The sequence below is a fragment of the Lutra lutra genome, chromosome 3 (assembly GCF_902655055.1).
Source record: "Lutra lutra chromosome 3, mLutLut1.2, whole genome shotgun sequence".
Classification (NCBI taxonomy): Eukaryota; Metazoa; Chordata; class Mammalia; order Carnivora; family Mustelidae; genus Lutra; species Lutra lutra.
Genome location: NC_062280.1, coordinates 135,880,625 through 135,907,305, shown reverse-complemented (window position 1 = coordinate 135,907,305; position 26,681 = coordinate 135,880,625). Strand labels below are relative to the sequence as shown.

The 26,681-nt window shown below is 35.3% G+C and overlaps 1 protein-coding gene across 1 annotated transcript in view; it reads right to left on the bottom strand.

Moving 5' to 3' along the window:
• Window positions 1–26,681, bottom strand: part of COG6 (component of oligomeric golgi complex 6) — a 99,679-nt gene that overhangs the window by 25,374 nt on the left and 47,624 nt on the right. Inside the window, exons 14-15 of the mRNA XM_047723247.1 lie at window positions 2,812–2,943; window positions 2,306–2,473 (exon numbers count right to left, since the gene is read on the bottom strand). Of these exons, the coding sequence (XP_047579203.1) occupies window positions 2,306–2,473; window positions 2,812–2,943 (300 nt within the window). The remainder of the gene's footprint in view (window positions 1–2,305; window positions 2,474–2,811; window positions 2,944–26,681) is intronic.

Here is a 26,681-nt window from a genome sequence, read left to right as displayed (position 1 = left end):
TGACCTCCACATTTCCCTTACCCTTCCAACTTCTTGGACAGACTCAACCAATCAAATGTGCCATCTGGAGAAGCAGGTTTGTTAGAATCAGGGGAGAGTTGAGGACCAGCAGAAGGCTGGTCAAAGATTTAAGGTTAGGAACGGCTCAAGCTAGAAGATGTGAGTTGTATGTGCTCATCTGCTTCATATTATCTTTGAGGAACCCATCTAATGCTAATGGGGGCAGAATCCACACAAGTTAGACTACCCTGATGGGCTGAAATATCCTTTAGTGGGAAGAAGTCTGCTGCTCCCTTACTTTTACCAGTATAGGCCCAAGAGTTTGGGGGTCTTCCATCTTTTCTTGGCCAGGGAGTTCCCTCAGTTTTACCAGTTTGTTTGTCCATGGCGCAGTTTACTACTAATGGGGCTATTAATATCTGGATGCTTGCCAATAGCCGAGCACCTCTCCCCTTAAAAAACTTACAACTAACTTAAGAGAGGTGAGTATATTCTAAGAGAAAACTCATCTGAATAATTAGAACAAATCTTTTCTGGAGGCAACTCTACTAAAAGACACAGAGTTCTTTAACTTTTTCTTAAGTGAATGTCCAAGAAACTACAGTTAGAGCCCTTAGTCATTAGACTTACTGGAAATCAAAGAAAAACAAGATGTGCAAATATAAACATTTGATGAAAAAGTTACTGCTAAGAACCAAATGAGTATCTGAAGAAGAACAGAAGAAAAGTAATACAGTAACATCAAAGAAAGATTAAATTAGAGTATAAAAAGAAATTAGAAGAGAGATTCTGGAGATAAAACCAACTAAGGGGCAAGAGCTTCAGAATATAAGAAGTAACAGATGGAAAAGTGATAATTAATTAGATAGTAAAAAACTTTATTGAGCAAAAGAAAGGGTTGAATCTTCAGACTGAAATGGCTCTGCAAAATCCAAATGGAAATAACAGAAAAAGAGACATGCCAAAAAATATCCTGAGGAAATATCTCAACTCGAAGGAAAATCCTTATAAGCGTCCAGATGGACAGACTAAGTTACCACAAAGAAAAGAATCAGACTAGCCTGAACTCCTTTCTTGAAACACTGGAAGAAGGCAAGTAAGAGTGGAAGGAAATTAATAGACAATTGATAGGAAAGCTCTGAAAATCAAGAATCCTTTACTCCACAAGGTGAACTTTCTTTGGGGGGCCTAAAAACACCATATCTTCGGTATCTGCATCATTGTGCAGTCCTCTCTACCACTGACTCTGGGGCTGAGCCATGCAACCAGCACTAGCCAATAGCTGATCAGCAAGCATGGAATGCGCAAAGGCTTCACACGTGCTTATACACGGGGGCTTGTCCCCTTGGAATGCAAAACATGACCACGGAATGGTTAAGAAACACAGATAATTGGGGATAAAACAGATCCATGAATACCTGATATATCTGAACTTCTTAAGATTGAGACAAATGGCAGAGTTTGGGGGTTGAGTTAGTGATAAATATAGTCAAAAGCAATGAAATTTTTTTAAATAAAGAATTTTACTAATTCCACAAAAAAAAAGTAATATAAGAAAAACTAATCATACTTCATTATATTTCTTTTAAAAGGAATTAGAAATTAGAAAAATATCACAAGTTTAGATGTACCAAAGCTTATTCCTTAGAAACCCCTAACACTTTACAAATGAATTTTTACCATAGCCACTGCCAAATTACTTACATACTTGCAATAACACAGAACACTCAGAATTTTTTCTTAAAAAATTATATTTACCAAAACTCACTATTTTAAAATCAGAAGCCAAGTATCTGGTAAATTTTACAAAATGCTTTGTTTTAGCCACTTTACAAACTCTTAAGTGATACCATTTGGCTTATAGGACTAGAGTCACTGGTATAACAAACTGTAATGTTTTGCCTAACACTGGTTTACACATAGATAAAAATATATCTGTCCTCTGTAACACCTTCTGCACTAGCTAGAAAGCTTGAAAAATATAGCATATTATTCACAGTTCAGAAAATGAAATCTGCATACAGAATAACTGTTCCAATCAATAAGAAAAGCTTCATTCCATCATCACAAACTATGGTTTGAATAAAATATCATATTTATTATATATTCTAGCTTCCCCCAAACAAATCCAAAATACCAAGAGTGTGTGTTTGTGTATGTATGTGTGTGTATGTGGACTTTTATCATACTATACCAAAGGATTTATAAAAAGTAGGTCACAGAAATTGGATTAAGGCTAGTAATGAGATCATATACAGAAAAAAGGCCCCATCACAGTGAGCTGTCATCTTACGGTAAGATTTACCTGAAACTGCAGCATTTCTAGACGTCTGTCAGTGAACTCAAACAGAGCTAGTGTTGTCTTCATCATATATAATGAATTGACCATGAAAGTGGCCATGTCAGCTGTGCCTAAATTGCTAGCAGATACAGTACACATTTGGAGGAGGGGATCCAAGACACATGACAAAACCTATAAATGAAAAACAAAATGAAATTTATTTTTTATTCCCCAATCAGTGATACAGGCCTGGGTTAACAGTACTTCAGAATGAAACTCAAACTAATTGGAAGGGGGCCAACTTACAGAAGTACATTTTTAAAAGATTAAATGTTACAGTAATCATAATGTTTTTTACAACGAGCATCACTGAATAAAACACTACAAAAATAAAGAGACCTGGTTCAATATTTGAAGGAAGAATCAACGAGAAGGACTGTTAAAATGTATAGGTTATAAAATGCCAGAATTTCAACAGAACGTGTAATAGACGAGCAATAAGTAATTATTAAAAATGACTTATAACATACTTGCACAAAGTCAGCTTGACGGGCATCTAATGGTACAACTGAAGAATCGTGAGAGGCCAAAACTTCACGCAACAACGTGAGTGTCTGATTTAATGCCGAACTTGGTCCAAGATCAGGTGGTGGGAGTTCAACCTAAAATAAAGGGTAGTTCATCCACTGCTTATATTTTTCCGCTGAAATTTAATGCATGAATAAATGCAACTCATAGTTAAATAATACATATAAAAGATATAAAGCTTTGACATATTACAAAATCTTTAATTTATCCGTAGCTTATACTAATAAGCATAGGAAGTGACACAAAAGTTTTCTGTTGTATTATTACAGAATATAGTCTTCTTACAGCAGTGCAGAATTTGTACTTCTAAAATTCAAAAAGTTATAAGAAAACTTAGTGGTCTTTGAACTGTAAAATTATATTTTTATACAAACTTGAAATGGCCTACTGTTTTGTTTTTTTAGCCCAAGTCATAAGAAAAAGGCAATCCAGAAACCAGCACTCCCCCAACAGTAACATAACTGAGAATCATCATCCATCCTTGGCCCAAATCTCAGGGATTTTGGTTCAGTATGCATAGGTTTGTGGCCGAGGAATCTTCCTTTCAATAAGCACCATGGGGAATTCTTCAGGGCATTGGCCAATGTGCTACACACTTCACAAAAACACAGTACACACTGTATTCATTACAGTGTAACACTGCCACCAAAATCTTAAGTACACAAGTTAAAGATTAGTTTTATATTTTAGATTACCATTTACTAGTTGTGCGGTCCCGGGTAAGCTCTTTTACTTCTCAGAGCATCAGAGAGATTCGGTAAGGACTAAGTAGGATTGTTGCATCTAAAATACTGGTAGAGAACCAGACACTTAGTGAAAGATATGCCAAGTCCACTACCCCTACTTGCCAGCATCACGATATCCAAGAAGACATCTCTCTGAATTTTTTGAAACACATTTTTCTGAGTACTTACAATACTAATATAGACAGATATTTTTAAAAGATTTTATTTATTTATTTGACAGAGAGAGAGAGGGATTACAAGTATGTAGAGAGAGAGAGGGGAGCAGGGTCCCTGCTCAGCAGAGAGCCCAATGCAGGGCTCGATCCCAGGACTGTGAAATCATGACCTGAGTTGAAGGCAGAGGCTTAACCCACTAAACCACCCAGGCACCCCTGGACAGATTTTGTTTAATTTGTAAAATCTCAGAAGTCCATGGAAAAGCCTTGTGTCAGATAGAAAGGTGTAAGAATTTTTAAATATCTGGATTTATATTAAGAATGTTTTATATAGAAAAGTTAATATATAGGTGACATCAGCAGGAATGGTGAAGTATGGACCTCTGAAAATCTCCCCTCCTTCATAAAAGCAACAAAACCAAAAAATATAAGACATGCAAAGAAACAAAAAAATATGGTTTGTGCACAGAAAAAAAAGTCAATAGGAACTTTCCCCAAGGAAGCCCAAATCCTGGAGTTACTACTCAAAAACTTTAAATCAGCTATTTTAAATATGGTCAAAAAAACTAAAGGAAACCATGTTAATGAACTAAAGTTCGAGAACAATGTCTCATCAAATAGAGAACATCAAAAGATAGAAATGATTTTTTAAAAAATAACCAAATAGAAATTTTGTAGTTGAAAATTACTAAAATGAAAAATTCACTATAGGGATTCAGGGGCACATCTGAGTAGGCAGAATAAATGATCAGTGAACTTGAAGATAGATCAATTAAAGTTATCTAGTCTGTGGAATCAGAAGACAAAAAATGAAAGAAAATTCACAGTTTCAGATACCTATGGAACACCAGCAACCTATGTACATAGGGATCTTAGAAGTTCTAAGAGGGGAAGGCAGGAAGAACATCTAAAGAAATAATGGCAAAGACTTCACAGATGTGATTAAAACAAAACATTAATTTAAACATTTAAGAAGTTCACAAACTCCACACAGAATAAACTTAAATAGATCCACACTAAGACACATCACAATCAAACTGTCAAAAGACAGAGAATTTGAAAGTAGAAGAGAGAAGTAACTGATTATGACAAAGGATTCTAAGATTAATAGCTGATTTCTCATCAGAAAACATGGAGACCAAAAGCCACTGGATGGCATATTCAAGGGCTGAAAGAAAGACTGTCAACAAAAGATTTCTATATTCAGTAAAACTATCCTTCAAGAATGAAGGAGAAACTGACATTCTCAGTAATCAAAAACAAAAACTGTTCACTAACAAACCTGTTCCACAAGAAATATGGGAAATCCTTCAGGCTAAAGCACGGGACACTAGACAGTAACTTAAACTCTTATGAAGAAATAAAGAACAGCAGTAAAGGTTCTGACATAGGTAAATACAAGACAGTATTAATGTACTTTGCATTTGTAATTATTTTTTCCCTGATTTAAAAGACAACTGCATGAAGCAATAATTATAATTCCATGTTACTGAGCACACAATGTTAAAAGATGTAATTTGTAACAATAACAGTGTAAAGGAAAAGGAAAACTGGGCTATGTAGGAGTAAAGCTTTAACATGCTATTGAAGGTAAGTTGGTATTAATCTGAACTGCTACAACTTAAGATGTTAATTGTAATTCCCAGGGGACCACTAAGAAACTAACTAACTACACTCACAACCCTCACACACCTTTATTTAAATAAATAGTAATTATTTAAATTACTAGAGGGAATTAAAGTAGCATACCAGAAAGTATTAACACAAAAAAAGGCAGTTACAGAGGAACAGAGAAACAAAAACAGTTAAGACATACAAGAATAGCAAAATGGCACTATCTTATCAGCAATTAAGTTAAATGTAAATTTATTAAACATGCCATCCAAAAAGCAGACTGGCAATGGATTTTTTAAAAAGAATGATCCAACCATCTATATGTTGTCTTCAAGAAACACTTTTGATTTAAAGACACAAAAAAGGCTGGGACGCCTGGGTGGCTCAGTTGATTAAGCGGCTGCCTTCGGCTCAGATCATGATCCCAGCGTCCTGGGATCGAGTCCCACATCGGGCTCCTTGCTCGGCAGGGAGCCTGCTTCTCCCTCTGCCTCTGCCTGCCTCTCTGTCTGCCTGTGCTCGCTCACTCTCCCTCCCTCTGTCTCTGACAAATAAATAAATTTAAAAAATCTCTAAAAAAAAAAAAAAGACACAAAAAGGCTGAAAGTCAAAGGACGGGAAATGATAAACCTTGCATACAAAAACCAAAAGAGAGCTACAGTAGCTATACTAATTTCAGACAAAATAAAGTCTTCAAACAAAAACTGCTACAAAGAAGGATATTTTATGTTTATTATTAAGAAGACATGACAATTAGAAACCTATGCATATAACAGAGCCCCAAAATACATGAAGCCAAGGCTGAAGCCAAAATTGAAGAAAAAGTATCTCCCATGGAAAATATTTATTTCAAGTTTCAAACCTCTTTCAGTTGTTTCCTTCTTTGTATTAAATTCAAATTCAAATTGAAAGACTCTAGAATATGAAGTCATCTTTATAAAAGTATTTTCTATTCATTCACCCAATTAAAAAAGATATCTAAAATGTTGTTAAACGGATGGCAATGAGAGGCGCCTGGGTGGCTCAATTTGTTAAGCATGTGCCTTCAGCTCAGGTCATGATCCCACGGTGCTGGATAGAGCCCCACATCCGCCTGCCTGCTCAGTGAGGAGCCTGCTTCTCCCTCTACCAGTACCCCTCCATGTGCACGCTCTCTCTTCTGTCAAATAAATAAATAAAATCTTAAAAAATAAAAAAAACTGATGGTAATGATGGTTACTTAATATTATTTCTAAATGAAGGAATTTTTAAAAACTTTCATCTTTGTGTTTTTCTGCATGGGCTGAATCCTTATAATGAGTTTATGCATATCAATTTTACAAAAATAATAGATCCATCTATCACCCAAACTGAATGAAACATGTCAACCCATTAACAGCAATTAATTCAGGATAACAGGGATTGATGACTATTATTTTGTTCTTCGTATTTCCAATGTTTTAAAATATTTGTTTAATAAAATAAGTGTGCTTATAATTTTAGAAATTAAATTAGAATATACAGGTATTATATACACATGTATGCATATACATAAGTAATATAAAATGCACAGAAGCTAGTCATATAAAAAATGACTCAGGGGAATCTTTAGATAAGTATATATCAGTAAGATTTGCCAGCACTCTAACAGCTTTAATACAGGAATAGGCAGCTATATAAACCAGAGGAAATGTGTGTGTGTGTGTGTGTGTGTGTGTGTGTATCTCAGTTTCCCAAAACCTTCCACAAAAAAAAAATAATAATAATAATAATCAAGAATTTAACAAATCCTCCAGGGATGCTTCAGTATAGCTATATACACTGTATGATTAAGACCCTAATTTTTTTTTTTTTAAAGATTTTATTTATTTGTCAGAGAGAGAGAGGAGAGCGAGCGAGCACAGGCAGACAGAATGGCAGGCAGAGGGAGAAGCAGGCTCCCCGCCAAGCAAGGAGCCCGATGTGGGACTCGATCCCAGGACGCTGGGATCATGACCTGAGCCGAAGGCAGCCGCTTAACCAACTGAGCCACCCAGGCGTCCCAAGACCCTAATTTTTAATGTGCAATTTCTTCTTCTAAGTTATAAACTATAGTATAGTATCATTTGGAAATAACAACAAAAAAACCTTACAGAGTATCTTTCAAAAATTCAGTTTGTCAGTTGCCAATCAAAACAGAAGGCCAATGACAGAAATCTTATGCACCAATAAGAGCTGATGAGAAACTTCTTTTTACCCTCTTGAATTAAGGTCTTTAAAAGCTGTATAAGTTTAAAACAAAAGTCATGCCTCTGTTAGCAGAGTCGATGATAAATGATACAAGTGCTACTTGAACTCACTTCATTCAATAAACTGACATTCTATGAAGCACTTTTACACACATCAGATTAGCAATAGCTCAGAATCACACTTCAAAGGCAAAGTGAAAATTACGGCAGTTGTCGCATAAACACGATTTACAATTTTACTAATAATGTAGTAAAAAATAATGGTCAGAAAATTGAAAGAAGAAAAATATCTAATTAATACCCTCCTTTCGCTTCAATTTAATTTCACTTAAGTGAAATGTATTTCTAATGGTTAAACTTTATACGAGATAGTGTGGTATTGGTGCAAGGACAGACAAATAAACCAATGGGAGTAGAATAAACATTTATAAAACAAATCCACACATATATGGTCTTGTGATTTCTGACAACGTTTCCACTGCAATTCAGTGGGAAAGGATTGACTTTATGATAAATAGTGCTTGATCTACTAGATATTCAAATGGGAAAGATTTTAACCTTGACCCCTACCTTACAGCATACTCAAAAATTAATTTGAGATGGACCAAAGACCTAAATGTAGAAGCTAAAGCACCAAGCTTCTTAGAAAATACATGTAAGGATAACTTAATGACCTAGGGGCAGGAAAAGATTAAATGAATAAAAGTTAGGATATAGGTCAAAATTAAAATGAAGACCTTATGGTCATCAAAACACACCATCAAGAGAGTAAAAAGACAGGTCAAAATTGGGAGAAAATATTTGTAATGCTGATTTGAATCCAGAATACATTTTTTAACCCCTCCCAAATCAGTAAGAAAAATACAGATAATCCAATAGAAAAATTGGTAACAGACTTCAAAAGACACTTCGCAAAAGGGCAATACAGCAACCAATAAACATATGAAAAACTGCTCAACATCACTGGTCTTCAGAAAAGTACAAATCACAAATGAAACACCACCACACAATTTCCATAATGGCTAAGATTAAAAAGATTAGCCATATCGAGTACTGGACAGGATGTGGAACAACTGAAACTCTCACACATTTCTGGTGGAGTAAATTGATGCAAGCACTTTTAAAAAATGAGTGGCAGTACCTACTAAAGCTATCAATTCCAACACCCAGATAGTCCATTCCTGTATATACACACGAGAGAAATGAAAACTTATATCCATCAAAAGACATGGACAACAATATTCATAGGATCCTTATTGACAATACCTACCAACTGGAAACAATCCAAGTATCTATCAATATATTGTGGTGTATTTATACAATTGAATTATTACATAATAATTTAAAGATGAACTACCGTAGACAACATGGATAAATTTTACAGATACGTTAAATGAAAGGAGTCAGATCCAAAAAAGTTCAACTGTATCAGTCTATTTATGTGAATTTCAATAGCACACAAAAATAGGAAATAGAAGTCAGTACTGAGAAAAGGCATAAAGAAGCCTTCTGAGGTGCTGGATATGTTTTATGTCTTGATCTGGGTGGAGATTAATGAGTATATACAAATAAAAAATTCAACTAACTGTACACTTAAGATTTGTGTACTGTCAGTTACGTCTCCACTTCAAAAGTTTATTTGATGTTTTTGTTTATATTATATAAACACTGAGAATCAACAATGTCTTATAAAAATATCCAAAATTCATAAATAAAGTTACCATTAATACTTATTAATGTACAAAAGTGCTTTAGGAAGTACACATTCATAACTTTATGTACATTTTCCAAGTGATAAAGCTGAACTATAAAAAATTCACATTTAAAAACATTTAGTCTGAAAATTCACATTCCATATGTTAGAACCTCTCTTTTTAAAAAATATACAGCGCTATAAACTAAACAGTTATTCCTCCTGTGACTGTTCACCATGACACTTTTCATCCATAGACAGATGCTCTGTTTTAGAAGAAAATGAAAAGGCTGCACCGTAAAAAATTCGAAAAGCCGTTAGAACATCATTCCCATTCCACTGTTAACTTCAGTTCTATTCTTCCAAATACTTCTCCATTTAAGGTCTTCTAATTTTCTGTTCTGTAGTTTCTTAGAAAGCCACTCATCCACCCTCTTTCAAAAATAGAAACAAAACTAGCAAACCAAAAAAAAACAAAACAAAACAAAACAAAAAACCTATTTTTAAACTCATTTCTTCATCTTATATATAGACTCCTTTTGTCCTATCTATGTACATGTATGTTCTAGCAACTGACAATAAACAGAACTGTTTTTTAAATCACTTTATAGAGGTATGATGACATAACAAACAGGTGTACTTATTTAATGTATATAATTTGATGAGCTCGGAGATCCGTATACCATGAAACCATCACCAAATTCTATGCCATAAAACAGATCCATCACCTCCAAACACTTCCTCCTGTTTTATGTTTTTACTTAAGGAATTAAAGTTTTTAAGTCGCTAAAAATATCCACAATGAATCTTAAAATGCAAACTAACATTTGTTTGAAATAACTTCAAATAATGACAACATTTTATTTCACATAACTTTATTTAAAATTTAAAAAGCATTTTAGCTGAAAATACTGTTTTTGTTTTTCCCAATGGAACATTCTGTAAGAAATAACGTAAAACTCAAACTATTCATCTAGAACAGCATTTCTCATACTTTAACATGCATATGAATGAGCAGGGAATCTTGTTAAAATGCATATTCTGATTCAGTAGATCTAGCATGCCTAAGATTTCTGAATGTCTAAGAAGGTTCAGTAGATCTAGCATGCCTAAGATTTCTGAATGTCTAAGAACAGTGATTTCTAACCTGCTGGTCCATATACTACACTTTGAACAGTAAAAGAAGATTCCAAACACTAACTAAATACTAGAATTTAAGTAAGAATTTATTTAAAGGACCATTCAGTTCCCAACCCCTCCACAGGTCTAGGTAAATTAACCCTATTAGTTTGATTTGGGTTTCATTTTTTTTTTTTAAAGGTTTATTTATTTGACAGAGAGAGAGAGGGTGCCTGGGCACACACCAGTGAGTGCAGGGAGGGGCAGCCCAGGAGGGAGACGGGGAAGCCGACTCCACCTGAGTCAGGAGTTAGGCTAGATCCAGGACCCTGAGATCATGACCTGACCCAAAACCAACAGCTGGATACTTAACTGGCTGAGTCACCCAGGTGCCTCTGACTTGAGTTTCATTTATGACATCTCATATACTTTTAAATCAGAATTGTCATATCACTATAGGGAATATAGCAAACTATTGAATATAACAAATGTCTGTCTAGCTTAAATTGATATGGCATTGTGGATTTTGCAGCATAGATAGATACAGGCAGTTCCTGACTAATGATGGTTCAACTTAGAATTTTTTGACCTTGCAATGGGTAAAAGCAATGCACATTTGGCAGAAACTGCACTTCAAATTTTGAATTTTGTTTTTTTTTTCCCCCAGACTAGCAAGATGGGAGTGCAATTCTGACCCCGATGCTGGGCAGGAGCAGCAAGCTGCAGCTCCCCGGCAGCCACACAACCGCAAGGGGAAACCTTGATAACCATTCCGTACCCCTACAACCATTCTGTTTTTCACTTTCAGTACAACAGTCAATAAAGTGCATGAGATATTTCATACTTTCATTATGAAATAGGTTTTGTGTTGGATGATTTTGCCCAACTGCCGGCCAATACGGATGTTCTGCACATGTTTAAGACAGGTTAGGCCAAGCTATGATGTTCTGTAGGTTAGGTGTATTAAATGCATTTTCAACTTATAATACTTTGGGGACATAAACCTATCATAAGCCGAGGAAGACTATATTACCTTTAGATATTTCTAGGTTTGCAGTTACAAAAGTTTCAAGAGAGCCTGATAAGGAAGGGAATATACATACTTGAATATTTAAGTGCTTCAAACTGCTTTGTTAGAGAAAAGGTACAACTGTCAATAAAATGATGTCCTTGACTTTTCTTTTTTTCTTGGTGAATAAAATTAGTTCCCAGATATGTCTTTTTAAAAGCACAGAAGGAATCATATAAAGAGCTCATTTCTGGCTATGCCTTCATTTTGAAGGCCATTCTTCCCAACAATTTTACTATCTACTTAAAATTTTATTAACAAAAATTTCTACTTGGGTGCTCTGCTGATGAAGACCGTTCTGAGTAAGCAGTGTTTTCTTTATAAGGCTAGAATCTTTTTAGAAGAGTTCAGTGATTTACGAGATGCAGAATAAGAGAAATATAAAATATGGAACATTAAAATTTAATGAAAGATCATTCTTGAACGAAACCTGAAATGGCTGCAGATGTAGGAACATGCAAGCTGTAAACGTATCATATTCCAATCTCAACTTAACATTAAAATATCCCTAAGTATAGCCTAATTTATATCTGAGAAAAACATTTCAGGGCACAATTAGTGATAATGGCAACAAAAACCAGTACAGTCAAACCCATGCACTGTAATAAACTCACATAACTTGTACTTAAAATATTCAAATTACAATTACTTTCTTTCCCTGTTTATCTCCTATCCTGCTCTAGGTTTTAATTTAAAGATGCCTTGTCATCCGTTTTATTTTTCTATTTTATTATCCATTTTATTTTCCTGTTTTCTTGCAACTCTCATTTTAACTTTATAAGAGAAATAAAACACAGAAGAACTTAGAATTTTTTGAGTAAAAATAAAATACAATAAATGGGTAACCATTCAGGAAAAATAAGTAAGATCCTTCCTCCCCAGCATGGACAAAAATAAACTTTAGGTAGATTAAAAACTTGATGTAAAAATGAAACCACAAAACATCTAAGAACATCAGTCTAAAAATTTTATTAAATAAGCTAACATTTTCCCATTGCCAGATGCTAACGTTATCATATATTAAATTCTAAGCGTATTTTCTGATTGTCCAGAGTTTTTAAGTATCACATACTCCCAAGGAAGAAACCATACATTAAAAAAACTTGACACTTTACTATGTAAAAATTAAAAGTAAATTTGTTAGAAAATACTATAGGTAAATTAAAAGGCAAATGATAACTTGGAGAAAATATTTGTAATAAAAATGACAGTTAGTATTCTTTACATATAAAGAACAGGAAATAGTAAGACCAAACCTAGTAGAAAAATTGCAGAGGACATGAACAAGAAATTCGCAAACATTCAATAATCATATTTTAAATATTCATTCTCAGTAGAATTACTGAAATCCAAATAAAAAACAATGATAGCACTTTTTGCTCAACCCCTATTATCCAATGTCAACAAGTGCTAGGAGTTAAGTACGAGGAAGTATGGCAGATTTGAGGAAATAGGTAAAAGAAAGGTAAATAGGAGTGGCTGCTTAAGGACATGTAGGACTGCCATTATGGCAGATTTCAATGATGCTGGAAATGGTTAATTTTAGTGAATCTAGTCTCCGTGGTTACATGACTTTCTTCAGCAGTGCTCAGCAGTCAGGGTATACAAAAGAGAAATTGAAAAGCTGACATCAGGGTATTTTTGCAAAGGAAGCATGGTAAATGAAAAGGGTGCAAGAGATCACAGCCTAGCAGAAAATGAAGGAAGGAGTCATTCTTGTAACTAGTATTTATTAAGTTCCATATGATCTGGCATACAGAAAAATTATTTTTTCCTTCTTTCTTTCTTTCCCTTTGTAACCATCTTAACCACTTGTGTGTATGTCTGTGTGTCCAATATTAAGTGCTCACTAAATGTTGGCTATGATTTGTAAAAGGCATCATTCTGATCAGTCAGCCATTCATTAACTGAAGTATAATACACTTTTTCCCCCATTTTATTGAAATATAATTAACATATATCATGATTATTCATTTTACGGGTACAGCATTAAGATCTGACTTATATATTTTGTGAAATGATTATAATAAAATTAGTTAACATCTACCAACTCATTTAGATTCAATAAAAAGACATGAAAAAAAATTCTTGTAATGAGAACTCATGGGATTCACTCATAACAACTTTCCCACATATCCTACAGCAGTGGTAACTACAGTCATCATGTTGTACATTACATCCCTAGTATTTATTTTTCTTATAACTCCAACTTTGTACCTTTTGACCATCTTTCTCTAATTCCTGCTCCCTGCAATCCCTGGCCTCTATAACCACAAGTCAGATCTCTTTTTCTGAGTTTGGTTTCTCTTTTGCTTTTTGGATTCCACATTTAAGATCATATACAGTATTTGTCTTTCCCTGTTTGATATACTTCATTTAGCATAATGCCCTCAAGATCCATCCATACTTTCACAAATGACAGAATTTCCTTATTTATGGCTGAATAATATTACTGTGTGTGTGTGTGTGTGTATACACACAGATATACACATACCACTTCTCTATCTGTTGATGAACACTTGTTTCCACGTCTTGGCTATTGTAAATAACGCTGCTATGAAAGGGGTGATTTCTGAGTTAGTATTTTCATTTCCTTTGGATATATTCCCAGAAGTGGAATTGCTGGAACATATGGTAGTTCCAGTTTTAATTTTTTTTGCGGATCCTCCATACTGTTTTCCATAGCAGCTGTACCAATTTATGATCCCACCAACAAGAACACAAGTATTCCCATTTCTCTACATCCTCACTAGCATTTGTTATTCCTTGTCTTTTTGATGGTGGCCGTTCCAACAGGTCTAAGGTAACATCTCATTGTGGTCCGAGTTGCATTTCCCCATGACTAGTGATGTTGAGCATCTTTTCATGTACCTACTGGCCTTTCATATATCTTTTTTTGGAAAAATACATATTCGTGTTCTTTAGCCATTTGCTAATTACATTGATTGCTTTTTTCTATTGAGTTGTTATGAGTTTTTTGAATACGTTTTGAATAATAAGCCCTCATTAGGTATATGGTTTGCAAATACTTTTTCCCATTCGGTAGATTGTCTTTTCACTTTTTGATCGTTTCTTTAGCTGTGCAGAACTTTTTAGTTTGATGTAATCCTTGTTCAATTTTGATTTTATGGCTTGTGCTTTATCCAAAAAAGTCACTGCTGAGACCCACGTCAAGGAACTTTTCTCCTGTATCTTCTTCTAAGAGTTTCATGGTTTCAGGTTTCACAAAAGTCTTTAAATTCCACTTTGAGTTAAATTTTTGTGAGTGGTATAAGATTGAGGTGAAGTTTCATTCCTTTAAACATGAGTATTCAATTTTCCCAGCACCATTTATTTAAGATACTCTCTTCTCTCAATTGAGTAGTATTAGCTCCCTTGTGAAAAATTAATTGAACATATATACTTGGGTTTATTTCTGGGATCTTGATTCTGTTTGATTGCTTTATTTCTCTGGTTTCATGCCAGTATCATACTGCTTTAATTGTTACTTCATACTATAGCTTGAAATCAGAAGGTGTGAAGTCTCCTGCTTTGTTCTTCTTTCTCAGGATAACTTTGGCTTTTGGAGGTCTTCTGTGGCTTCATACAAACTTCAGGATTTTTTTTTTTTTTAACTACAGTAAAAAATGTCTTTGGAATCTTGTTAGGGATTGTGTTGAGTCCATAGATGACTTTTGTTGGTATTTACATTTTAACAATATTAATTCTTCCACTCCATGAACACAAAGTACCTTTATATTTATTTCTGCCTTCTTCAATTTCTCTAACTGAAGTCTTAAAAAGTTTTCAGAGATCATTTCCCTTCTTAGTTCCTTTCTTGGTTCTTATACAATTCACAGCACATGTCCTCACCACAGCACATGTCCTCTCCAATGTCCATCACTCAGCCACTACATCCCTCCCACTCCCCCTCCCCTCCAGCAACCCTCAGTTTGTTTCCTGAGATTAAGAGTCTCTTATGGTTTGTCTCTCTCTCTGGTTTCATCTTGTTTCATTTTTCCTTCTCTTCCCCCATGATCCTCTGTCTTGTTTCTCAAATTCATCATATCAGTGAGATAATATGGTAATTGTCTTTCTCTGTTTGACTTATTTCACTTAGCATAACACCCTCTAGTTCCATCCATGTCATTACAAATGGCAAGATTTTAAGTTTTTTGATGGCTGCATAGTATTCCATTGTATATATACCACATCTTCTTTATCCATTCATCTGTTGAGGGCCACTATTGTGGACATTGCTGCTATAAAAATTCGGGTGCACCTGCCTCCTCTGAATCACTACATTTGTATCCTTAGGTAATACCCAGTAGTGCAATTGCTGGGTCATAGGGTAGCTATATTTTCAACTTTTTGAGGAACCTGTATACTGTTTTCCAGAGTGGTTGCATGACTAATATTTTTAAAGATTTTATTTATTTATTAGAGAGAAAGAAAGAGAGAGAGAGAGAGCAACCTTGAGCAGGAGGAGGGGCAGATGGGAAGAATTCCAAGCAGACTTTGCACTGACCTCAGAGACCAACCTGGGGCTCAACCTCATGACCCTGAGACCATGACCTGAGCCAAAAACAAAAATTGGATGCCTAACTGAGCCACCTAGGCACCCCAGAAAAATACTGATTTTTATTTGTTGCTTTTGTAGCCTGAAACTTTACCAAATTTATTGATTAGATGTTTTTAGTTTAGTCTTTTCTATAGATAAAATCATGTCATCTGAAAATAAAGACAAATTTTACTTTTTCCTTTCCAATTCTTTTTTTCTTTAAAGTTATGTCTAGAGCTGCCTGGGTGGCTCAGTGCATTGAGCCTCTGCCTTCAGCTCAGGTCATGATCTCAGGGTGATGGGATCGAGTCCCGCATCGGGCTCTCTGCTGGGCAGGAAGCCTGCTTCCTCCTCCCTCTCTCTCTCTCTCTCTCTCTGCTTGCCTCTCTGCCTACTTGTGATCTCTCTCTGTCAAATAAATAAAATCTTTAAAAAAAAATTAAAAAAAAAAAATAAAGTTATGTCTACACCTAACGTGGGGCTTGAACTTACAACTCCAAAATCAAGAGCCACATGCTCCACTGACTGAGCCAGGCAGGCACTCCCCTCTTCCTTTCCAATTCTGATACCTTTTATTTATTTTTCCTGCCTTTTTTTTCTGGCTGAGACTTCCAGTACTAGACTGAATAGATGTGGTAAGCGTGGACAGCCCTGTCTTCTTCCTGATTTTAGAGGAAAAGTTTTATCTGTTGAATATGGTGTTAGTGGTGGGCTCATAATTTATCGACTTTATTGTTGACATACATTACTTCTATACTTAATTCAAAAATTTTTTTTAAATCACAAATATGTTGAATTTTGTCAAATGTTCTTTCTGCATTTATTGAAATGATCGTGTTTCTCTTCTTTCATTCTATTTGTGATTGTGATGTATTAGATAGATTTGGATATGTCGAACCATCCTTGCATCCCAGAGATAAATGCTACTTGATCACGGTGAATGATCCTTTTAATTTCATCTATATTCATGAGGAATATTGGCCTGTAGTTTTCATTTCTATTAGTGTTATGTTCTGGCTTTCATATCAGTGTACAGCTGGTACCACAAAGGGAGTTTGGAAGCATTTCCTCCTCTTCAGTTTTTTAGAAGAGTTTGAGAAGGACTGGTGTGAATTCTTTAACCGTTTGGTAAAATACGCCAGCGAAATCTTCTAGTCTTGGGCCTTTCTTTGTTGAAAGATTTTCGATTACTGACTCAATTTCTTTACTAGTAACTGCTCTATTCAGATTTTTCTATTTCTTTCTAATTCAATTTTTATACATTGCATTCCTTTTAGGTTGTTCAGTTTGTTGGTATACAGTTGTACATAGTAGTATCTTTTGATCCTTTGTATTTCTGTGATATCAGTTATAATGTTTCCTTTTTTATTTATAATTTTATAGATTTTGGTCTTCTTTTTCACTTGGTTAGTCCAACAAATGGTTTGTCAATTTTATCTTTACAAAGAACCAACTTTTATTTTGGCTAATCTTTTCTATTGTTTCCTATTCTGTATTTCATTTATTTCTGCTCTAATTTCCTTCCTTCTGCTAATTTCGGGCTCAGTCCGCTCTTTTTATAGTTCCTTATGATACAGAGTTAGGTTGTTTATTTGAGATTTTTCTTGTTTCTTAATGTAGGTGTTCATTGCTATGAACTTCCCTCTTAAAACTGGTTTTGATGCATCCCATAAGCTCTGGTATATTGTATTTCCACTTTCATTTGTCTCAAACTTTTTAATTTCCCCTTTAACTTTTTCTTTGATCCTTTGGTTGATCAGGAGTGTGTTAATTTCCATGTTGAATTTTCTAAGTTTTTCTTTTGTTATTGATTTCAGTTTCATATCATTGTGGTCAGGGACGATAGTTGGTATGATTTCAGTCTTCTTGAATTTGCTAAGATTTGTTTTGTACCCTTATTTCTATCCTATAAAATGTTCCTTGTGTGCTTGAGAAGAACTTGTATACTGTTTTGAGACAGAATGTTCTGCATCTATTTGTTAGGTCCTTTGGGTATACTGTTCAAATCCACTGTTTACTTATGGATTCTTTGCTGGATGTATCCATGGTTGACAATGGGGTATTAAAGTCCCCAACTATTACTGTATTGTTATTTACATTTTCTTTTAGCTCGGTCAGTATTTGCTTTAATTTTGGTGCTCCAATGTTGGGCACATACGTATTTACAATTATCTCTTCTTGAGGGGTTGACTTCTTTATCATTATTTAGTAACTTTTGTCTCTTTTTACAGTTTTTAGTTTAAAATCTACTTTGTCTGAAATAAGTATATGTGCCCCAGCTTTTTTGTTTTGTTTTGATTACCACTTATTCAGAAAGCAATCTTCCATCCCTTCACTTTCAGTCTATTTATGTCTTTAAGGCTAAAGTGGCTCTCTTGTGAGTCTTGTTATCATTGGTTCTTTTTCCTGTTTTACCCATTCAGCCATTCTATGTCTTTTGACTGGAAAATTTCATCTGTTTACATTTAAAGTAATTATTGTGACAGTTATTTTCTTTTGATATTTTGAATACTGGTCACCCCATTCTTTCCTGGCCTCTAAATTTTCTGTTGAGAATTCTGTCCATAATCTTAGAGAAGTTCCCTTGTATGTTACATTTCCTCTTGCTACTTCTATTCACTGTCTTTGACTTTTCAATTATGTGTCTTGGTGTAGTCCTATTTGGGGTCTGGCTATTTGGGTTCCTTAAGGTCTCATGCATCTGGATATCTATTTCTATTCCCCTGATTTGGGAAGTTTTCAGCCATTACTGCTGTAAATATACTTTCTATCCCTTTCTCTTTTCTTCCTGAAACTCCCATGATATGAATATTGTTTCTTTTCATTGTGTTCCATAAGTCCTTAGGTTGTCTTTTATTTTTTCTTTTCTTTCTCTCCCTTTCTTTCTTTCCTTTCTTCTTCTCTGACTGAACAATGTCAAGTGTTCTATTTTCCAGGTCATTAATCCTTCCTTTAATGAACTCTTCCATTCAGTCATTGTGTTTTTCAACTCTAGGATTTGTTTTTAAGACATCTATTTCTTTAAACTTCTCATTTTGTTCATGCATTGTTTTCCTAATTTAGTTGTCTGTTCTTATTCACTACACTTCTTCACATGGGTTATGCTCAATTCTTTGTCTGACAGCAGAGCTACATTACTTTAGGTGCAGTTACTGAAGCTTTATTAATTTCCTTTGGTGGTGTTATATTTACCTGATTTTTTTTTGTGATCCTTGATTCCTTGCATTGGTGTATGTGCATATGAGTAAGCAGGCTTCTTTTCCCAACTTTGCAGATATGCTTTGGCAGAGACAGTTCTTCACCAGACAGCTTGGTTTGGGGTTTCTGGGCATGTCTGCTAATAAAGGCCATCCTTGAGCAGGTGGGACTTCCTTTTAGAGTTTACTTTTAGACAAGGCAACTGTTTGAGCTCTGAGGATAGGGGTGTGAGGGTATGCCACTGGCTGAGAAGAGGGGGACATGATTGCTGGCTTGATTCTCAGCCTAAGTGAGACTGAAGGAGGAGCTCCATTGTTGTCTGGGTTCCCTCATCAGGTTTATTAGACAGCCATGGTTGGGTACTATGCCTAGCAGTAGGTAAGACTATGAATTAGTTACCCTGACCTGGCAGGGCAGCAAGACAAGACCCAGGTCCTATACTGCTCTTTGTTTGGGTATCAAAATCAGGCAAGAGTACATACTGAATTCCCTGGTTAGGTGAGGCCATAAGACTTGCTCTATAGTTGCAGAAGCCATGAGCTCTGCTTTCTTCAAGTGCCATTGTACGAATGGCTAGTGGATGGGCTACGCAGCTTCCCACATGCTTAGCTTCCCTGGTGGAGCAGGCTGAAGGTCATATTCTGCAATGAACAGGGCTACAAACTAATTTCCCTGGCCACGAGCAGAAGGAAAGCAGCTCTAAAGCTAGTAAAACTTTTTGTGGTCTTAACTCAAGCCAACCTATACCCCAAGTTCCCTGGCCAAACAGGGCCACTGGCTTTGTTCTGCAGACTATCAGCTTTCCAGCTTGTCTCTTGGCTCAAGCTTTGCTGGGTTACACAGCTTTTAATTATCGTTTTTGTCAGGTGGTGCTAGGCGCCTAGGCTTCACAGGGGGTGGGGGTGGGGCTTAGCTCTCTGCTTAGGGAGAAGGTAGGGAGGGGACCCTCTAAGCAACTCCCAATTTTCCCAAACAGGCTTCCAAGTTGAGAGCTACCACTAGCCTGAGGTGAAGCTATAGATTAATACCCCTACATAGATATAACAGGTGAATGGTCCATGCCTGGTACTGGCTTTCCTCCTGAAACAAGCAGCTTTGCTTATCCATTTCTAGGCCTGAGTGTTGCTAGGCTATGCATTATCAAGTGTTCCTACCAGCTCTTCCAATCAGATGGAACCAAAAGTCATGTTGTGGAGCAGAAATGACAACTCCTTTCATAGGTGTTGGTAAACCAAGATCTAATGCCATCAAAACTCTTCAATTCAGGATCCAAATCAGGCAGACCTGAACCTTGATGAGGTCACTGGTCAGAGTGTGCCGCTGATTTGGTTATACAGATGGGCAAAACCACTGCTTGGGCTCTACAAGTAGGAACTTGGTCTGCTAAGATCTGAGTGCTTCTTAATTTGGTTTGCTAGTATTTTGTGGAAAAATTTTGCATCAATATTCATAAGGGATATTGGTCTGACACTTTCTTACAATGTCTTTTTTCTGCCTTTGGTATTAGTGTAAGGCTGGTCTCATAGAATGACTTAAGAAATGTTCCCTCCTCTTCAATTTTTAAAAAGCTTGAGAAAGATTGGTATTAGTTCTTATTTAAATGTTTGGTAGAACTCACCAGTGATGTCCTCGGATCTAGGGGTTTTGTTTGGGGGGCAAGTTTTGATTACTGCTTCAATCTCTCACCTAGTTACATATCTATTCAACCTAATTCTTCATGAGTGTTGGTAGCTTTTGTATTTCTAGGAACTTGTCCATTTTATCTGATTATCCAATTTGTTGGCATATTGTTCTTCAATAATACTCTCTTAAAATCTTTTTTGTTTCCATAGAATTGATAATAATGCCCCACTTTAATTTCTGATTTTACTAATTTGAGTCTTCTCTCTTTTTCTCTTAGTCATCTAACTAAAGGTTTGTTCATTTTGTTGATATTTTCAAAGAACTATATTGTGGTTTGACTGATTTTCTCTATTGTTTTTCTAATCTCCATTTATCAGTGCTCTGATCTTTACTATTTCCTTTCTGTTAGATTGGGCTTAGTGTATTCTTTTCTCATTCCTTAAGTTGTAAAGTTAGTTGTGGAGCTGATATTTTTCTTATTTTTTAATGTAACTGTTCATAGCTATAAAGTTTCCCCTTGATACCATTTACACTGCATCCCATAAGTTTTGTCATGTTGTGTTTTCATTTTCATTTGTCTCTCAGTGGTTTCTAATTCCCTTGTGATTTCTTATCCAATCCACTGGTTGTTAAATTTCTACATATTTGTGATAAAATTCCGAGTTTTCCTTTTACTTTTTAAAGATTTTTATTTGACAGAGAGATAGTGCACAAGCAGGGGGAGCAGCAGACAGAAGGAGAGGGAAAAGCAGGCTCCCCAAGGAGCAGGAAGCCTGATGTGGAGCTTGATCTCCTGCATCCGTGTTCTGAGCAGAAGGCAAACACTTAACCAAATGAGCCACCCAGGAGCCAAAATTCCGAGTTTTCCTTTTGTTACTAATTTGTAGCTTTATTTTGGTCAGAGAAGATAATTTGTTATCTTACATATCTTTTAAAATCTACTGAGATTAATTTGTGGCCTAATTATGGTCTACCCTGGAAAATGAGCGACGTGGCTGTATATGTCTGTTAGATCTGGCTGGTTTACTGTGTTACCTTCTGCTTGGCTGTTCTATTCATTAATGCAAATAGGCTACTGAATTCTCCAATTACTAATGTAGATCTATTTCTTCCTTCAATACTGTTAGTTTGGGCTTCGTATATTTTGCTTGTCTGTCATCAGTTATGTAAATAATTGTCGTATCTTCTTGATGTAGTGAAACTTTTATTAATACCTAATTGTCCTTTATCTCCTGTAACCATTTTTTTTAAAAGATTTTATTCATTTATTCGACAGAGAGATCATAAGTAGGCAGAGAGGCAGGCAGAGAGAGAGGGAGAAGCAGGCTCCCTGCCGAGCAGAGAGTCCGATGCGGGGCTCGATCCCAGGACCCTGAGATCATGACCTGAGCCGAAGGCAGAGGCTCAACCACCTGCGCCACCCAGGAGCCCTCTCTCCTGTAACCATTTTTAACTGAAAGTTTATTTTGTCTGATATTATTATAGCACATTTGCTTTCTTTTGGTTAGTATTTGCATGGAGTATCTTTTTCCTTCCTTTCACTTTTATTAGGTGTCTTGTACCTAAAATAAGTCTCTTGTAGACAGCAAACAGTTGCATCTTGTGATTTTTATCCATTCTGCCAATTTCTATCCTTTGGAGAGTTTAATCCATTTACATTTAAAGTAAATATTGGTAAGAAACTTACTCCCATTGTTTTGTTATTATTTTCTATATACTTTATAGTCATTTTTTGTCCCTCATTTCCTGTATTACTATCTTCTTTTAAGTGGTTTTGTAGTGAATCAGTTAAGTTTTTTTCTCATTTCTTTTTGTGTATATTTAGCTATTTCCCTTGTGGTTACCATGAGTATTACATTTAAAGTCTGAAAATTATTTAACACTTTAACTTGAATTTATACCAGCTAACTTCAGTGACATAAAAAAAAAAAAAAAAAACTCTGCTTCTTTTTAGCTCCATCCTCTGTCAGTTGATGTCACAAAATATAAATTAATAATCATTTTAAATGTATTAGCCTCTTAAATTATGTAGGAAAAAATATGAAATTACAAATCAAAGTTACAATACTAGCTTTTAGAGTAAATAATTTAAAAAGGTATTGGTCTCTTAAATCATGGAGAAAACAAAACATAGAGTTCAAACCTTTTTCACAATACTACGTTGTTTTTTGTTTTGTTTTGTTTTGAATTTTATTTGAGAGGAGAGAGAGTGAGCACGAGTAGGGGGAGGGGTAGAGAGAGAGGAAAAAGCAGACATCCCACTGAGCAGGGAACCTGATGTGGGGCTTCATCCCAGCATTCTGAGATCATGACCTTAGCTGGAGTCAGATGCTTAACCGACTGAGCCACCCAGGTGCCCCAATACTTTTAATTACTTATGTATTTACTTTTATTGAGATCTTTATTTCTTCATAAAGCTTACTGTCTACTGTCCCTTCATTTCACTCCACAGTACTCCCTTGAGCATTTCTTACAGGACAGGTCTACTGATAATTAATTCTCTCAGCTTTAGTTTATTTGGGAATGTCTTACTTTTGTGAGAGAATACCCTCACTTTTTAAAGAGTTTTGCCAGATAAAGTACTCTTAGTTGACTTTTTTTCCTCCTTTGAGCACTTCTACTATATCTGCCACTGCTTTCTGGCCTCCAAAGTTTCTGATGATAAATCTGCAGATAATTTTATGTGACAAGTGCTTTTCTCTTGGTATTATTCAAGATCCTTTATTTTTAGTTTTCAAATTATAATGTGACTATAATTACAATGGGTCTTGATATGGGTCTCTGAGTTCATCTTCCTGCAGTTTGCTGACCTTTTGGAGTATGGTTACATACATATTTATTATCAAATTTGGGAATTTTTCAGCCATTTCATCAAATATTCTCTCAGCCCCCTACCTTCTTCTGTGACTCCCACAATGCATATGTTGGTCTGCTTGATGGTATTCCACAGATTTCCTAGGTTTTGCTCACTTTTCCTATCTTTTTTTTTTTTCATTAATTCCTCAGATTCAGTAATTTCCAAAGTCCTATTTTCAAGTTTATTGATTCCTTCTTCTGCCCACTAAAATCTGTCTTTGAATCCTTATAGTGAAATTTTCATTTCAGTTAATGTACTTTTCAACTCCAGAATTTCTTTGTGGTGTCTTTTTAGGTTTTTGAACTCTTTATTAATATTTTCATTTTGTCCACATATTGTTCTCTTGATTTTTGTCCACACCTTCCTTTAATTCTTTGAGCATCTATAACATAATTGTTTTAAAGCCTCTGTCTAACAGATCTACCATTTTTTTCAAAAGAGTTTCTGTTGTTTGTATTTTTTCCCTCTGAATGGGCTATACTTTCCTCTTTCTTTGTATACCTTGTAATTTTTTTGTTGAAAACTGAACATTTCGATGTAAAAATTTGCTAACTCTGAAAAGCGGGTTCTCCCCATTTCTCAGGGTGTCCCATTTTGTTATTGTTTTTGGTTTCGTAAAACTCTAATGAGTGTACCAAGGATCCGCCTGAGATGTAACCTTAATCTTCTCATTTTTCTTCTGAGCTGCTCCATTCCCTGGACATGTGTGGTTACTTTCTAATTATCCTTGTGTATGGAGTTGCTTTTGAATGCCTACTCTTTAATGTCCAGTTCAAAAAGGGGAGAAAAAAAAAAGAAAAGAAAGAAAAACTAAGGGGGTGGGAAAAATTGAAATTCCCAGGAAGTCACTCTAGGCTCAGGAGGTGTTTGCATCAATGGGGGAAGTGTAAAAACAATGGCCCTCCTCTTTGCACCTGTGTGATCAGAGCACAGATCCCCCTGAGGTTTGGAGGAAAGTCTCTTTTTTGCCAGCCCTGGCTCAATAAACTGTGTGGCAAGGTGGTCCAGGAACAAGCACACAGCTGCCTGCCGCATGGCACCAGAGGGTGGAAGGTAGGTAATTGCTACTGTGCTAAGTAGAAATTGACCAAAATTGATCACAATTTACTGACCAAGCCTTCCCCTAAACATTGCAAGCTTCCATTAGACACCAGAGTTCAAAAATAATGATATTAGCCAAATTCTGCCAGGGCAATTTTTGTCTAGGTGGGGAGATAGATTACTGGTGTCTCCAACTTTGTCACTTTCCCTGAAAATTTATTTTCGTACATTGACCTTGTCACCAAATAACTTTCTAAATCCATTTACTTGTTTTACAACTTCTCAGTTAATTCTCTGTGGTTTCTAAAGTAGACAATCATAGCATTCATAAATAATGTTTCCTTTGAAATACTTATAGCTCTCATTTCTTTAATCTGGTGTTTCTATTATTTAAAAATGTTACCGGCAAACATTCTTGTCTCGTTCTTTCTTGACTTAAAGAGAATATATTGGTAGTATGTCTGTATTAATTATGATGTGGGCTATTAATTTTATTTACCTTTATATGGTTAAGGAAGTATTTTTACTTTCTTATTTACTAAGATTCCCCCCTCCCAACAATTTAATGTAACACTTTTGTACTTAACACTGAAACATTTAATGTATTTCTAACACTGAAACATTCTTGCATTTCTGAGAATAACCCATACTTGGTTTTAATAAAATGCTGAATTCAACTTGACAGGTATTTTAGCTATATATATATATTTTTTTTTCTTTTAAAGATTTTATTTATTTATTTGACAGAGAGAAATCACAAGCAGGCAGAGAGGCAGGCAGAGAGAGAGGAGGAAGCAGGCTCCCTGCTGAGCAGAAAGCCCGATGTGGGGCTCGAACCCAGGACCTGGGATCATGACCTGAGCCGAAGGCAGCGGCTTAACCCACTGAGCCACCCAGGCGCCCCTAGCTATATATATATTTTTTTAACTTCAAGTGCCTGATTTGTGATTTTTCACTTCTGAACTGTATTTAAAAGACTTTTACATCAGCATTAAAACACCTAAAATGAATTGAAAAGTATTCTATATTCTCCTACATTCTGGAGAACTATCTGTTTGTAGATGTAATAAAGCTATCTGTATAACCTGAACTAGGCCTAGCAGCATGTTCTTTAATAGTTTTTTTTCCCTTGCAAGGTGCATTCAACTTTTCCACTTCTTTTTCATTCTTTTTGTCAATATATATTGTCTTGAAATCAGTCTTTCAATTCAGATTTTGATTATTTTAGAATAAAATTGCTGTATTTTAATATAGTATTTCCCAATAAATGTTAATTCTTATCTCTGATTATTTCTGATATTCTAATTTTTATTTTCTTTGGTTAAAAAATTGCTAAAAGGTTGTCAATTTTGTTGATCTCTCAAAAAATCAATTTTTTCCTGTCTTCTAATGGATCACAGAAATTTAAGTTCATCTTTCCTTTTACCATAGCGTTTTGTTCTCTTTCAAATTTCATAATATGAATGCCTACTATATTATATTTTCAGTCTTTAGTACAAATGTTTTCTGACTGGTAAAGTTTTGGGTAACATGCACATGCATGTACTTTCCCACATACTGCACTTTGGTTCCTGCCTTCACCAAACAGCTAACATTGTTCTCATTAAGTCATGGATCATCTATATGTTGTTCAGAATAACAAATCTGCTATCCTTGTTTTACTGGAACTCTTTATACAGTACCTGTCATTAACAACGTCCTCCTTCTTAAAATTCTATTCTTTTGGCTCTTCTGGTAAAACTCTTTCCTCACTTTTCTCTTGCCTCTCCGGTCAACCTCCCTCAGCGTTCTACCATGGGTGGGCTTCTTTTCTTCTCTTAAATGTTAGGATTTCCCAAGACTGTGTGTCCTGTGAACTCTACTTTTATTAAACATGACTTCTAGTGACCTCATCCAAATCCATGAATTCAACTGACTTTCACATGTAAAACTCTCTATACCCAAATGTAC